This window comes from Tachypleus tridentatus, chromosome 12 (genome assembly GCF_004210375.1).
Source record: "Tachypleus tridentatus isolate NWPU-2018 chromosome 12, ASM421037v1, whole genome shotgun sequence".
Classification (NCBI taxonomy): Eukaryota; Metazoa; Arthropoda; class Merostomata; order Xiphosura; family Limulidae; genus Tachypleus; species Tachypleus tridentatus.
In genome coordinates, this window is record NC_134836.1 from 81,627,678 (window position 1) to 81,642,908 (window position 15,231).

General features: G+C 32.2%; 1 protein-coding gene across 1 annotated transcript in view; it reads left to right on the top strand.

Moving 5' to 3' along the window:
• The first annotated feature begins 898 nt into the window (after window positions 1–898).
• The window catches only part of LOC143233805 (protocadherin Fat 3-like), a 163,173-nt gene continuing 148,840 nt past the window's right edge, over window positions 899–15,231 (top strand). Inside the window, exon 1 of the mRNA XM_076470494.1 lies at window positions 899–1,330. Coding sequence (XP_076326609.1) covers window positions 1,246–1,330 — 85 coding nt within the window. The 5' untranslated portion in view covers window positions 899–1,245. The remainder of the gene's footprint in view (window positions 1,331–15,231) is intronic.

The following is a 15,231-nucleotide window of genomic DNA, read 5'->3' on the forward strand; positions in this document are numbered from 1 at the left end:
TCCTACGTGTCTAGAAAACAACGTTTGTAACAATTCATTTCAGCTTGAAGGATGATAGGCAACATTAGCTGTTTGATAATATTATCGGTAGTAATTATCCCAGTGTTTTAACAATTCTTTAAGATATAAGCTTGTTTGATCATTAAAGATTTAAGTTAAACAAAATTTTCAAATGGTCTTTTGGAACTAGTAAAACAACTGCAATATCCAAAGTGAAACAGTGTTACTTGAGTAACTAATAAGCAGTGAATATTAAAATCCTTTATTAACAATTTACTTTCCAGATATAAATAACTAAACAAGAATTAACAGAACTTCTTCTTTAGTAAAACCAATATACAGATGGTTTAGAAATATTCTTATTTTAAAATGTTTAATCACCATATTGAACCATTGAGTATAGTTTTTTAATGATAACTCGGGTATAAGAATCAAGCTTGCACTTATTTCTGAATGTGTTTTAATATTTATTTGGTTTAAATTTTTCTCATTTAATTACTTTGATTCATCCTTATGGATATGAATGTTTTCATAACGCTTTAAATCCACATGCTCGTAATATATATTAAGGATACTCCAGTTTAAAGAGACTCGTTTTAATGAAGTAAAATATAATATCCAATTTTATTTGCTTGATATGAAAATACAGGAAAAATTCACAGTTTTACGTAAATTGTAAAACATATCTTAGTACATTACAGTAGGTTTATGATGAAGTGGAGCATAATGTTTAAAATTTATACGAAGGTAGCAACGAAATGCAAACATTGAATTTTCACACGCACGTGCTTAATAAAGGTTTTTATTAAGTCCCGCCTCTTGTTACGTCATCACCGCTCTCTTATGTCAACACCCTATCACACCATATACGAATTAAAATACAACTGAGTCAACAAGATCGAGTTCAACTGCGCCATGAACACTTCTCTTGTCCTCATGTAACTCGTTTCCTGAGCTGCACGTGAGTATAACGTTCCACCAACAAACAGCAGCAACATAAACTGCCAAACTCTTCTGATGCGACAATTATAACTTTTGTGGCGAATATTTGAAGGAAACTTACAAATAGCGACGCGTTTTTAAACTTTCCGACTTTTGCAAGTGTCATACCCACAAAACTGTATTTATTAAAATATAGCCCCAAAATCTTAACCAAAAAGTTCTGTAGTAAAAAAGGGCTATATAATTATACATGTTAGAATAAAAATAGACTTTTGTGAAGTTTCAAAAACTGAACTTAAGAAGATGAAAACGTGGACGATCCCTAATGCTTTAGAACTCTGTCTAGTTTTTCTTCCGATATTGTTTCGAACTGTTGTCTATGCTCAAAGTAAGTATACCACTTCTTGTATTTGATCCTTATGCAGTTATTTTAATTGAATATGGTATATTATATGGTTTATCTATATAGTATAACTTGTTTCATGCTAACATTTTCATAAAATGTATAACAATTACAGAGTGGCGTTTAAAAATGTTACTGTTATAAGCAATAACTTAGAATATTCTTAGTTTGTAACTGATGTTAGAAAACGTGGTTTTAAAATTATATAATCAAAATTGAAAAAAATATATGCAGAAAAGCTATACATCTTTTCTGCATATATACTTTTGTTCAATGTGTATATACATTAATTTTTAATATTTAACTTAGTAACTCCAGGGAGATATTTTAAATAAACCAAAAAATGCGTAGGAGAAAATGACATCAATAAGTTTTTAATCAGTATATTGTATGCGTGTAAGCTGATATAATTTTCATTTTTCATTCCACGTAGTTTGGTTTTACTGCATTACCCCTCTCTCTTTCTATTTGGGTCTATATTATTATATGTATATGTATGTATGTGTGTGTGTTAAGAAAACAAAGACATACAAAAAATACTGTTCATATCGAACAAAGTGTTGTACATAACAAAAACTGTCAATATTATAACTTGTAAGTTTAATCAAACATAGCATAACATATGAATTTGACCTTATTACGAACTGTTTTGAAGATTTAGATTAAAGTTAGTTCGCTTATGATTATTATTATCCAAATAAACAGATATAGATGAAAACACTGTTACCTTTAAGTTACACGATGAAAATTCAATGGGTTTCAGTTTGTTTATTTTTTCCTTGTTTTTCACATTGCATTTAACTTTGAATTAAAATACATAACGATAGTGATATTCTAAATAAATATACATTTTGTTTCTCTCTTAAGCTTTTCAACATGTAAGTGAAGATTGGACAAGTATTTTTTTCGATATTTATATTGAAGTTATTACTTTTATAGTCCATCTGAATATTCTGAAACCTTTTCCTTATATGTCAGAAACTATATGAAAAGATGGCATGAGAATATGGCTTTAGAAATCTTACTCATTAAATATTCATTTTAAATGAAAATGGAGCATGTCACAATTACATGTTTATTTGCTCGATGTATTTCGTTTTAAACACAACTTGTAACTATTTATGGCATCAGTCTTTGATTTTTTTTTTCATTTCCAGTGCAACAACAACAACAACTCTCATATCGCAACTTTCATTTTCGAGGATTTGAAACTATGAACAAACTGCTAATTTCATCCCTTCATAGTTTTTTCTTGAGCAAATAACATTATTCTGCAAACTTTTTCTTCCTGTTCATTCAACCTTGATCACATCTAGTTTTGGGGTCTGCCGTTCGGGAAGTCCTTGTTTAATAATGTCTATTCCATAAATTTGTCAGTGTTACATCTGCCTTTCTCATGTATATTATAGCTTTCCAATGTCCTCTATTCCGTCTATTATACTGGAATCCCAAATATTTTTCTCGCTGGGTTATTTCCATCTTTTCTTTTGTCCACATCACTTTAGTCTACCTTCATGAGCTTCTTCTGCTATCTTGTATATCCCAGTTCACTTGCTAATATCATCACTCACAATCATATTTTTCATCTTACGTAACGTTAATTTTCCTTCTTTCCAGCAAACTTTCTTTTTTCCCTATCAACGTCCATGTCTCTGCTCTACACAACAGAATTAGCCCAACTACTGTCTTATAAATCACACTTTTCAATTTCCTTGGGTTTTCTTGTCACAAACAATTTCCGAAATCCTCTCCTACACACATTTACCATACACTCCTTACTCTCTCTCTCTTACTTCCAGGTCGCATCACCCACATACAAATAAAAAGGAAAAATACCCTTATCTTTGAGTTCAACAATGAAAATCGAATGGAGTTCAATTCCCTTTTTTCACATTGTGACCCGGGTTATTTAAGCTCATCTGTTTCGGTTATCCCCTATCCAAGCTGTTTTTTGTTAATATTCTCTGTATTTAACTTAAGCCCACCTCTCTTCAACTGTTCTTTCCACAGTCTATATCTCACTTGTAGATCCTCCTTGCTTGTAGTCGAGATCATTAGATTCTCAGCAAATAACGACCTCCAAAACAATCGTTTTCTGATATTTTCTGATATGATATCAATCACTGTCATAAAAAGGAATGGGCTAAGAACTGACTCTTGACCCAATCTTACCTTTAATTCTTTTCTTTCTTACTTACCCATGTCTTTGCACCCGCAGACATCCAGAATCCCTTTCTTTCTTACACATCAAGAAACGATTTACATCGGAATTCTGTCATACATCTTCTCTAAGTCTACAAATCATCATACCCTTTCTTGGCATAAAAACAAACTGTTTCTCATATATTGATATGATTTCTTTAACTGATTTTCAGCTATTCCCTCGAAGATTTTAAGTTTATGCTCAGTTAGTTTAATGCTTATATAATTACCACATTCCAATGTATCACTACCCTCTTGTATATATAAGTATCATTGTACTTTTCCTCTAGTATTCTGGATTTTTTTCTACATCTCATACTATCATCATGGCCTTGGTCACTTCTACTTTTTCATTAACCACAGCTCTAATAATCTCAACTGTCACATCTGTTGGACTATTCTTCTTACCTTGTTTCCTTTTCATTATCTGTTTATTTTCCCAATTGGCTCTTGAACTCTACCTACAACATTTGTATAATCTCTTTTACTTTACATTCACCTCTTCTCTATCGTTTTTATATGCCCTTAACAGCTATTGACCAGTTTGTGTTATCTAATATCTCTTCGTGATCTTTCTCTGTACTTAGTTATTTTATATATCATCTGTTCTCCTTCAGGCGGGCCTGACATGCCCAAATGTTTAGGGCGCCTGACTTTCAATTTTCGAGTCGCGAGTTCGAATTTCCTTTTCACAAATATGCTTACTTTTTCAGTGACGCGAGTGTTATAACGTGACGATCAATCGCACTATTGGTTGGTAAAAGAATAGCCCAAGAGTTGGCTGTAGGTGGTGATGGTTTCCCTCTAGCCTTCCACTGTTAAATTTGGGACGGCTAGCGTAGACAGCCCTCGTGTAACATTACGTAAAATTCAAAAGAAACCAAACAAACAATTCTTTAAGCGTTTCCGATTGCTATATCACTCCTCGAAAGCTCATTCTTTCCTGCAGCCACTGAATCTTGGCACCCCTTTCAGTCTCTCTATACGTGACGTATTGCTCCATTTCCTCGTGACTCTTTGAATATTTTTCTGATGTCTTTTATCACTTGCTATAATTTCTAATTTCTCAAACATGTGCCTTTATTTTGTTCCTTACTTCCTTTTGATACTCAATAATCTTAACAGGTGTCTCCAACAGTAAAACTGTAATACTTTCCCATTCCTGATCCAGGTCTTTTCCTTCAATTACACATTAATTTTTTTTTTTGCATTTTGTCTCTATGTTTGATTACACTATGTAACACAAATTTTGTTCCTGGATAGTATGTGTTATTTCTTAAGCGCTTATGTTGTAAACGTACAGAAAATGGCCATTATTCCCATCAAACTTTGCTTTTGTGACCTGGATAATGAAATTTAAAAATTAACCTGTTTTCCGTGTAAAAACGGGTAAATTTGCACATTTTCATTTACATAAGGTTTGAATAAAACAACATATGCCAAAATATATCTTGTAGGCTTCACACATTTTAGCAGATGCTGTCATAGAGTACTTTTTTGCTCTTGTCTTGATAAATTGACCACATCCATAGCAGAATGCGTCTGGGGAATGCTTGCAGCTTCTTGATGGTATCTCTGATAAAATCAGATAGGTCTATGTGTTCACTTTGGCAGTTATAACTAAACTGAAGTGGTGAGTGGTAAGCCCCTCTCTCTCTCTCTATATATATATATATATTACTATGGGTAGTTCTTGAAAGTTTTCGTAACTTCTACAACATTATAAAAAGTTCTTGAAAATTCTTGTAAGTTTGAGAAAATTCTCTATCAGCTACTCAGCTCTGAATCTGCCTAGAAATGTTCTGGAAAATGAATAAATTTGAAAATTTCATTACGCAGGTCACAAGAGTAAAGTTTGAAGAAAAACACAGGTCTTTTCTATGTACTTTAGGTGTAAGCAATTTAGAAATACCACTATCTACCTAGGAACAAGAAAAAGTAAACATTTTGTTACATAGTGTTATTTATTCTTCGAATTTATTAATATTTTCCACTCCAATTTCTTCGTCTTAATTTTAACCCTTGTTTGCCATTTATATAAAGATTCTGTTTTCTCTCTGTACCTTTGTATCTATTACCAAAGACCTATGTAGGTTCGCTATTTCCTTCTCAGAAATCACTTTGCAGTTACTGTTGTTCTTGATATACGTTTTTGACTGACAAAAATAGAGCCAATTTGACTTCCATTCTAACCACTTTCATACGTAATTAAATGCTTTACTCTTCTCTGAAATCCACTACCGATAAGATATAAAACCTCTACCAATTCTAGACCCCTCTTTCCCTCTTTATTTTTTGATTTTTATACTCCATACACACTCTGAAAACCAGATTGTCTTTCTCCACAATAACAAAATAGGTCCTCTTCAGTTATAATTCTTTCTGTTAGTGGTATGCTACTGATAATTTTCTCAAAATATTCCCTAAGTTGTTCTTTCTTCTTGTCTTGACCACCTTGTTGTGGAACATACACCGATACCTGCCTTATAACAATGTTACCAAAAGTCATCTTTACCATCATAATTTTTTCACTCATTCTTTCTACTTTAATTACTTTCTATTTCAATTTTTCATTTAGTATTAAGCACATTCCGTTTCGCCTTACGCTGCAACAGCATAAATTACATTTTTCTCCCTGCTCTCCTGCATTCTTGCATTTCCACTTGGTATTCTGTATCCAAAGAGCATGAATTTTCCTTCTCATATGTGCATCAACAATTACACACCCTTTCCAAGTCAAACAACCCATCGGATTTTATTGTTTACAGTGGGCATGGCACAAATAACCCATGGTGTAGCTTTGCACTTAACATCAAAGAAACAAAAAACCCTTCCATATTGAGATTGTTTTAGGGCAATTAAAATAGGCTTATAATAATGGACTGAACGTGTTTTAGTGTTAGCATTTTAGAACTGTGAATGAAAAAATCGATGTTTGAGCCCCGTTGCCACAAAAACGCACTTTTGGAGGGAATTAGGTGCACCATAAGAGTGGCTGTTACTATTCGGTCACACAACAGTAGTTCAAAAGTTGGCGATGGGTGATGTTGACTAGAATCCTTCCCTTTAGTTTATTGATTAAAAATTATAAATATCCTTTTGTGTAACTTTTGAGAAAATTCTGAAAGAAAAGGTATGTATATGATATTTTCGTTGCATTATAGTAAATTGCACGATAATTTAGGAATTAGTAGTTTTATAACGATACAAATAAACACTTGGTACCTTAGTGGACTTCAGCAGGAATATATATATATATAAACATTGCGAACCTTACAGCATCGTTACCTACTTGCATTAATTAACAAGACAATGTACATGTCATAACGGGTAGGCATTACAGTTTATTTAAAAGGTAAAAATATAGATTCAAATATTGAAATTCTATGAACAAAGAACTCCTTACCGATGGTTATTAGTATATTTTCTAAAATTCAGTTCTGCAATTTTACTTATCTATGTATTATCCATACTTAGGACTACATTACTTATCTCATTAAGAAGGCGGGAGTAACTATGACTCTCTTAAGGTAGCCAAATGGGTCTCTGGCTATGGCTTTTCTTGACTTGTGTAAAGCCTTTAAAGCCTTTAATTGTTGACCACAAATACCTCTTAACCAGCCTTGTTAGATTCAAAGTTCACCCACATTTCATCTAGATTGTGGAGAAGATGTATTTAGGTAGTACGACAACCTTTCGAGTAGGTATGCAAAATACCAACCCAATAAGCCCACTCCAAAGGTGTCAAACAAGAGACCCTATGTCTCCTATTCTGTTTAATATTGCTGTGGACCCTCTCATACGCAAACTTGAAGAAAAAGGCCGAGGCATATCGCTAAGCAAGAAACTAGAACCAGTCTCAACCCAAGCATATGCTGATGTTATGGCAGTTTTGGCGAAAGACCATGCCAATCTCCAGGTAATGTTTAACATGTGAACGAATACTTCTCGGGTAACGGCCTCAGTCTGAACATCTGAAAGAATGCCGGAATGCTGATTTGGGTCCAGTAAGACCTTCACTGTTAACGACTGTCCTCCGTGGTCAGTCAACGGTGACACATTCCTGATGATCGGACCCGAACAGTCATACCGATATCTCGGAGAAAATGTTTGTCCATGGACAGGGGTCTACAGCGAGCCTGTAGAACCAACTCTTGAGAAGTGGATAAACAATATCTCGATCGCACCCCTCAAACCAAACCAGAGGGTGAAAATGCTCTGTAGATTCGCTGTGCCCTTGATTTTGTACCAACTTGAACTGGGCAAAGTTAATAACAGATTGTTAAAAGAAATGGACAATCTGATAAAGAAGGCTGTAAAAAATGGTGTCATCTTCCAGTTTGCTCGGCCGATGGTCTGCTTTACTCACGTCATCGTGACGGGGGTCTAGCAATTATGAAGCTGGAGTCTCTTATTCTAACGTTAAAGATCAAAACGTATTTGAGACTTATATATTCTTCGAAGAAAGTAACATCATACTTGCCAGAAGAAGATGGTTTATTGGGAGCCACCAAGGGTATTGCCACGAAAGCCGGACTTCCGACACCTAAGTCTGACTAGATATTTGGAACATATCATTCTAATTGGGGAGATATGAGAAGAAAAAACTGGGAAAGACTTGCCCTGCAAGAGCACGGTGTATAGCTCTTCAAAGGTTCAACATCTGCCAACCACTAGTTACCTAAGCCGATCGGTGTGAAAGCCCACCAACGGATGAAGTGTCTAGCTATGAGTGCTAATGTATACTCTACAAAGAAGGCCCTCAGCAAAGGTAACCTCAGTAAGAACAAAGACTCTGCTAAAAGTCGGGGATGTACAGCCACGAGAGAGACCCTATGCCATCTTAGCGGTTAATGTCTGAAGTTAAAGTCAGTGAGAATACGCCGTCACAATAAGATATGTGACAACTTGGTAAAAGAGGGTTCCTACAAAGGGTGGAAGGTTCTTCAAGAATCCACCTTTGAGACAGATAAAGGAGAACGCCGATGATCGGATCTGATCTTCCACCGTGATAATAAAGCGGTGGTTGTTGACGTGACTGTCCGTTATGAACTCATGTATAACTCGTTACAAGAAGCATGCGAGTCAAAGGTCTCCAGATATGAAGATCTAGCACATCAAATAAAAGATCTCACAGGTGCTACTTCCGTCGTTTTCCACAGTCTCCCAGTAGGTGCCCGCGGTGCCTGGTTGCCTGAAAACACGGAAGTTCTAGCAGACCGGGACATTAAGTCCAAATATTTCGAAGAATTTTTGTGTAGGTGTACAATCCTCTATACGCTTGACATCCAATGGAAAGTGAAAAATAAAGAACATCTCTCTTGGTAGGAATTATCGACTTCAATCCCCGTATTAAGTCATTCATGCTTCAACCTACGGTATCTGTCGGTATCGTTGACCATGACGTAAAATTGGGTAATTTGAAATATCGGTAGCCAAATGTCTCGTCATCTGATTAGTGATGCTCATGAAAGGATTAACGAGATTCCCACCGTTCCTATCTATTATCAAGCAAAGCCACAGCCAAGGGAACGTGCTAGGAGAAATCGATACATATGAGTAAAGCATCTGTGGCAAATGGCAACTGCAATTTGAGCTTCAGATGATTCTCAGACCAAAAATAAAAATATTCCGATTACAGACCTCAATCAAATAAAACGAAGCTTTGAAATATTGAGTGTTCTGGAACTCTCAAAATATGGGCTCGTCCTTAATATTTGAGCTTCCTATTTATGTCATTAACTGAGTTTGAGATTGAAAATGATTTGTTCATGAGCATTGTTCTCAGTATTACTCTTTCATTACCAGATGAGTAATCTGATAATTTGGTTTAATCAACAGATAATATGACTCGAGATGATTAATAAAAACAAACAAGTGACACAGAGAGAGAGAACTAAAAGAAAATGCACATTTTTCTACTTTCAGTATTTATCAGTATTTAATTTCATGTTTCACAAATGAAATAGCGATCTGTCTAAGGTTGATAATTACATAATGTGAGAAAATGATTATTGAAATGAGTATAATCTCTTAACGAATATGCTCACAATATTAATATCACAGTGTCTCTCATTCTAAAAGTTTTTCTTTATTTCTTGATAACTTTTATATGTGCTACCCTTAAGTTTTATATAGATAACACTTCTCTTTTCATAACCCAGTCAAAATCCCCCTAGTCCTCGTTAAGAATAAAACGTTTTCAAGAAGTTAGCAATAGGTATTAAATAGATACATTATTCATGAAGGAAATGAAAATATATAAAGCATTGTAAGTGTTAACGTACCCCAAATCTGCACAAAGTTTTATCTCTCACAACAATGTTAAATGTGTCACGTTCTACCAATTAGTGAATTAGTGAGTGTTGTTGTTGTTTCTTTGTAAAAATTGCATTTTGTAATGTTTTTATTGTATTGTTTTTGTATTATTCCTTTTCAATAATATAATTACATTTGCATCAAAGACTAGTTTTTGGACGTTATACAATAAAATGTGTACCTTATGTTAAATAAGTTATATCATTAATTAAAGAAACATATGAGATTTTTAATGCATAACATAAAAACAAATTATGAATATTATACACCTTAAGAACATTCCTTACCACAAACGTTATATTAAAGATCGGCTTTATGAGAGGAAAACGCACGCCGTAGTCTATTGAAAACTACGTAAAAACTTATGGATAGTAATTTGCAATTGTGAAATATATCTTGTAACTTGTCTGAGGAATGTGTTATGTTTTGTATACTGACTATTGAAGGAATAATTTATATTTATTTTATACAATACATACATTTGTTGATTTATACGTAATATTCCATACTTTTCGTGATAATTTAATTAAATATAGTGACTTATTAAGAGCTTGAAATTAGATAACTGTAAAAAGTATGTTAAAAATAGTTTTAACTATTTAATATTTTGGCAAGAAGTTTAACATCAATTAAAGCAAATAATTAACAAAGCAGAACAATTCATCATGACGAGATGTTTGTTCACCTGAAGATGACCTAAGAAGGTCGAAACGGTGTTCTGTAATTTATTTTAATTAATGTGCTAATACACATGTCAGTCGTCTTGAGAATACAAAGCTGCACAATGAGCTATCAATTCCTGCCCCCGACGCAAGAACTGCCTCAGCATAATAGTTCTAAGCCATTCTAAAAATAATACGTTGCGATTATTAACATTAATTTTGTATTCCTTGGCAGTGTAAAATAAACTTGATTATATTAAAAAAACAATAAAAAATATTATGTGTTAAAACAAAATTCACTTGTCACGAACATAACATTTAAGAAGACCTTTATAACAACGAAAAGTAAGACGGCCATGAGAAATTAAAGTGTTGAGAAGACTTTAAAATAACGAAACAGTTTCTCATAAAGTGTAAACGTTGTTGTGATTAATAGCTTGCACGAGCTCGTATATCTCATTATTAATTCGGTAATATGATATTTCTATCGCAGACACGAACCAGTTTATTTCTTACTTTTCTTTTGCTAATTTGCTGTCATAATTAGAGAACTTCATGCAATGACAGAAAACAGGTTCTTTGTCTTCTTGTCGAAAATGCTAACGTAGTAGATTAACAGCAAAATATAATATGTAAAATAATTATTAATAGAATTTAGTGATAAAAGATAATTATTAACTAGGATTACGTAATAGTATAAGCTACTAACCATGATAAAGATTAATATTGAATTGTCATAACTTTATAGCAGTTACTGAGATAGTTTCACCGCAAATCAAAATATCGGTCATAACATATATATAGTTATTAATTAAAATAGAAACAACACTGTCTTACCGGATATAAAGTCGTATATCATTTAGGATATAACTTGAGAATCATAATTTAATTATTCCCTTGAATTCACCCAAAATATATCTGAATGAATATAGAATGAATGAAACAGAGGTTGTGTAAAATAATATCTTAAGAAAAACAAACAGTATCATCAAAATACTTTCTGTGCCTTAAGTTCACCATTTTGTTAAGAACATAGTAGACTGAACTTACAGAAACCGTTTAATAGATTAATCATAAAATCTTAATCTAATATTAATCAAAGACAATATATATATATATTTTTTTTTTTACTTTAAACTGCACAAATGATTCTATGCGAACTTTAGTGTCATAAACCTTGAAGTTTACCGCTGTGTCAAGATGGACAACGTGTTCACTTTTGTACAGTTAAAATTAAACAAATTACAATAACTCGGTTTAACGTACCCGTAGATTACTTAGAATTCGACGAAGGTTTCATTGATTCGGCCTCAAGTCATTAATTTGACCGATGGTACATAATGTGCTTTTAAAGTTTATATACTCTGTTATATTACTTTTGTAGACATCCTAAAATAAGGTTAATATAATGCATATATGATTATGTTCCCAAACTACTGCGTTACAAAAAGAGTAATGAATGTGAATTCTCACTTAAATATATTAAAACTAATACTTTTTTTCACAGTTTATCGAGAATAAATCAAATTTTAATTGCAGGAATACAGTTTCGTTGTTTCAATGAGTAATATTTAAATCGCGATTAAAATAGATTTGCAGCGTATGATAATTTTACACCTTCTGAAACTTTGTTGCGTTCACTTCTGTAACTTCCCTAGTGCTAAATCAGTTTATGATAAGTTTTGTCATTCTCCATTAGACTATTAATTGTTTTTTATGTAGTGAATATTTTGCATTACTTTAGAAACACGAGAAAAACTTTACGTATGTTGATTTCTTTGACAGCAATGCTTCGAAAAATGAAACAAATGAAACTTGAACTGTGTATGTCAAATAATTATACTGATAATTTTTTAAACATTTAGTTATTGTTAATTAATATATTCAAATGTAAAATTAATTACAAAACTTCGGTAGTGTATCATTTCACTTTATTATGAAATACGTAGGCTCGTGACTAGATGAAGGACACTCGTTCTTCTAGAATTGTTATAAACACGTTTCTTGACAATTTAGGTCTTTCACGATTTTTCATCTCTTATCTTATTTTAAATAAACGTTCTGAATATTAATTGTTCTTCCAAACTTTAATGTCGATACGGCTGTAAAATTGTAGTTAATAACGACTAAAATTTGACAGTGCTAACGAACTGTTTATCTGATAAATATTCACAAACATGATGTCATTGTATAGAACGGCAATATGGTTGATTTTGTATGAAATGATAGAGGTTAGCTTAGTACCCTCTGATAGCAGGATGGTTCACAAAGAAAATAATATACAAACGACAAGTTTTATACAAAAAAGAGTTCAGTGGTTCTCGTAAGGTGCAAAAGACGATGATTATTATGTAGTTCCATTACAGCGTGGTAGACGACTCTTCATACTCTGAAATAGTAGAATAATATTCATATTATAAAATTGTGCAGTGGACTTTGTATGCTAAATAAAAACCCAATATCAACTATGTTATTACTGCAGATTTCAAATTTTATAACTAAATTAAGCAGTTAAGCATCAATATTTTGAAAATAAAAGTGAAGAAAATCAAATAATCAATTTTAGTAAAATATTAAATATTAATTTTTAGGAATGTATTTTTTCTACTAATCTAAACGAGATATTTTTATCATTCAAATATTTTAATGTAATAGTTCAACTAAAAAGCAAAGAAAGAAAAAATGACAACTGAAAGATGTTAGTATCCTAACAACAGTTTGAAATTCTTCTGAGATAGGCACGTTTTATTTTTAAAGTATTGTTTTAAACTCTCAGTTGTCTTCCGTGAATGTGCCATAATATAATAATAAGTATAGTTGAAGAGTATTCTATTTTTATGACTTGCAGTTTGAAAGTAATTAAATTTCAGAATTTTGCACAATGAACTGGTTCAAATATTTTCATTAAGTTGTCATGCAAAGACGATATTTTAATACATTCCAAAAGTTTCATTAACTTGAGGAAATTCATTTTGAAATGAATAATTTGATTCAAACTGCTGGACGACAACCAGTTATAAAGATCATGATAAATGCAAACACTCTCTACTTTTGCTACTAATGTCTATATTTTATGACACTGGAAAATAACTATTTCTGTATTTTCCAACCATTTTTAATCTGTTGTAACTTTAATGTTGTTGGTGCATATTTGGATATTTTTACTGTCAAAGTATAATGTCTAGCACTTTTATTTGAACATGTTAATAGTATTTTATTACAAATGAAAAACGTGAATTATTAAAGTTCTGTAGTTAACATAAAAACTAGACCAGTCCTTAATACAAATAAAACTATCAGGATTTAGCTGAAAAACGTTTTTTGGTAAGGATTTACCAAAGGATTTCTATGACTTCATAAGTACCGGAGTGATATGAATGGAAAATTAACCACATTAACACAGTAAGTCCATTTGTGCATATAACAGACAAATCCATTCTTTAATTTTCATTGTGTTAGTTTTAGCACATCATAGCGGCTCTTTCAGATGTATGTAGTAACAATACATAAATGCACGTCTCGTTCATAAACATTTCTTCGGGCTTCACTTTTTCTCCCATATTATAAATGGGCTTTGATCGTCGTATACGATAACACACACCAAACTTATATACATGAGTACAGGTGGCGCTTTATAATAATTTTAGAGAAAAGCTTATGAGATACAAACATTCTTTTTTGGTTTTGAATAAACCAAGCAAACGTGTAACCTATTTAAGAACAATAATTTAACGACAATGTTATAAATGAAAGAAATTCACATGTTTTCACATAGTCTGTTTACATTTCAAGATATTTTTTATCCAACTAATACATTTATTTGTGTCTTTTTTATTGTGAGAGAGATAATAACCGTGATGACCCCGTAATATGTGTATTAAACGTAAAAAATGTAATAAAATACTTAAACAAGTCTTCAAATATGCATGGTATTAAGAAAACAACCATATTTTTAAAGAGGGACTTTAGAAGATATTTACACATTAAAGTCACTACTAGAAATGTGGGCATGGAACTTACAAGAAACATCTCATACGAATGTATATGTTCTAATGAAATTATATAACAATTTAATAATATTAAAAGTATTCAATGAGCAATTTTTTAAAAATGATTTTGAGCATTTTATTCATTGTATAAAGCGTTTAGAAATTCACCCAATAATTAATATACGAGTAATCGTTTATAGTCTATTAACAAGGAAGCAAGTTTAATAGAAGTTTTACTTTAACACCATATTAAGGAGTAATAAAAGTTAAAACAGACACATGAATCTTCATATTTACCCATTTAAAACTTATTAAAGGATAACAATTGATGAAACTTCGTAGAATGGACTGCAACTGCTTGTTGTGTGGACACTAGTGTAGAGAACGACGTTTTGAAAGTCTTCCGCTCTACACTTGTGTCTCTACAACAGGCAGTTGCAGTCCATTCTACGAAGTTTCATCATGAATACTCTGCATAAACAATCTATCAAAGGATAACAATTATTCAAGTAAAGTTGATCCGTTTATCTAGAAAACTTTATCCTTGTATAACAATTATTCAGAGAAACTTGATTAATTTATCTAATAAACTTTACCCATATATAGTACATATTCATGGAAAATGGATCAGCTCTTCGTGAAAAGAATATCAAAGCATAAGAATTATTCAAGTAAAGGTGGTCCTTTTAAGTAAAAACCTTTATCCATATATAAC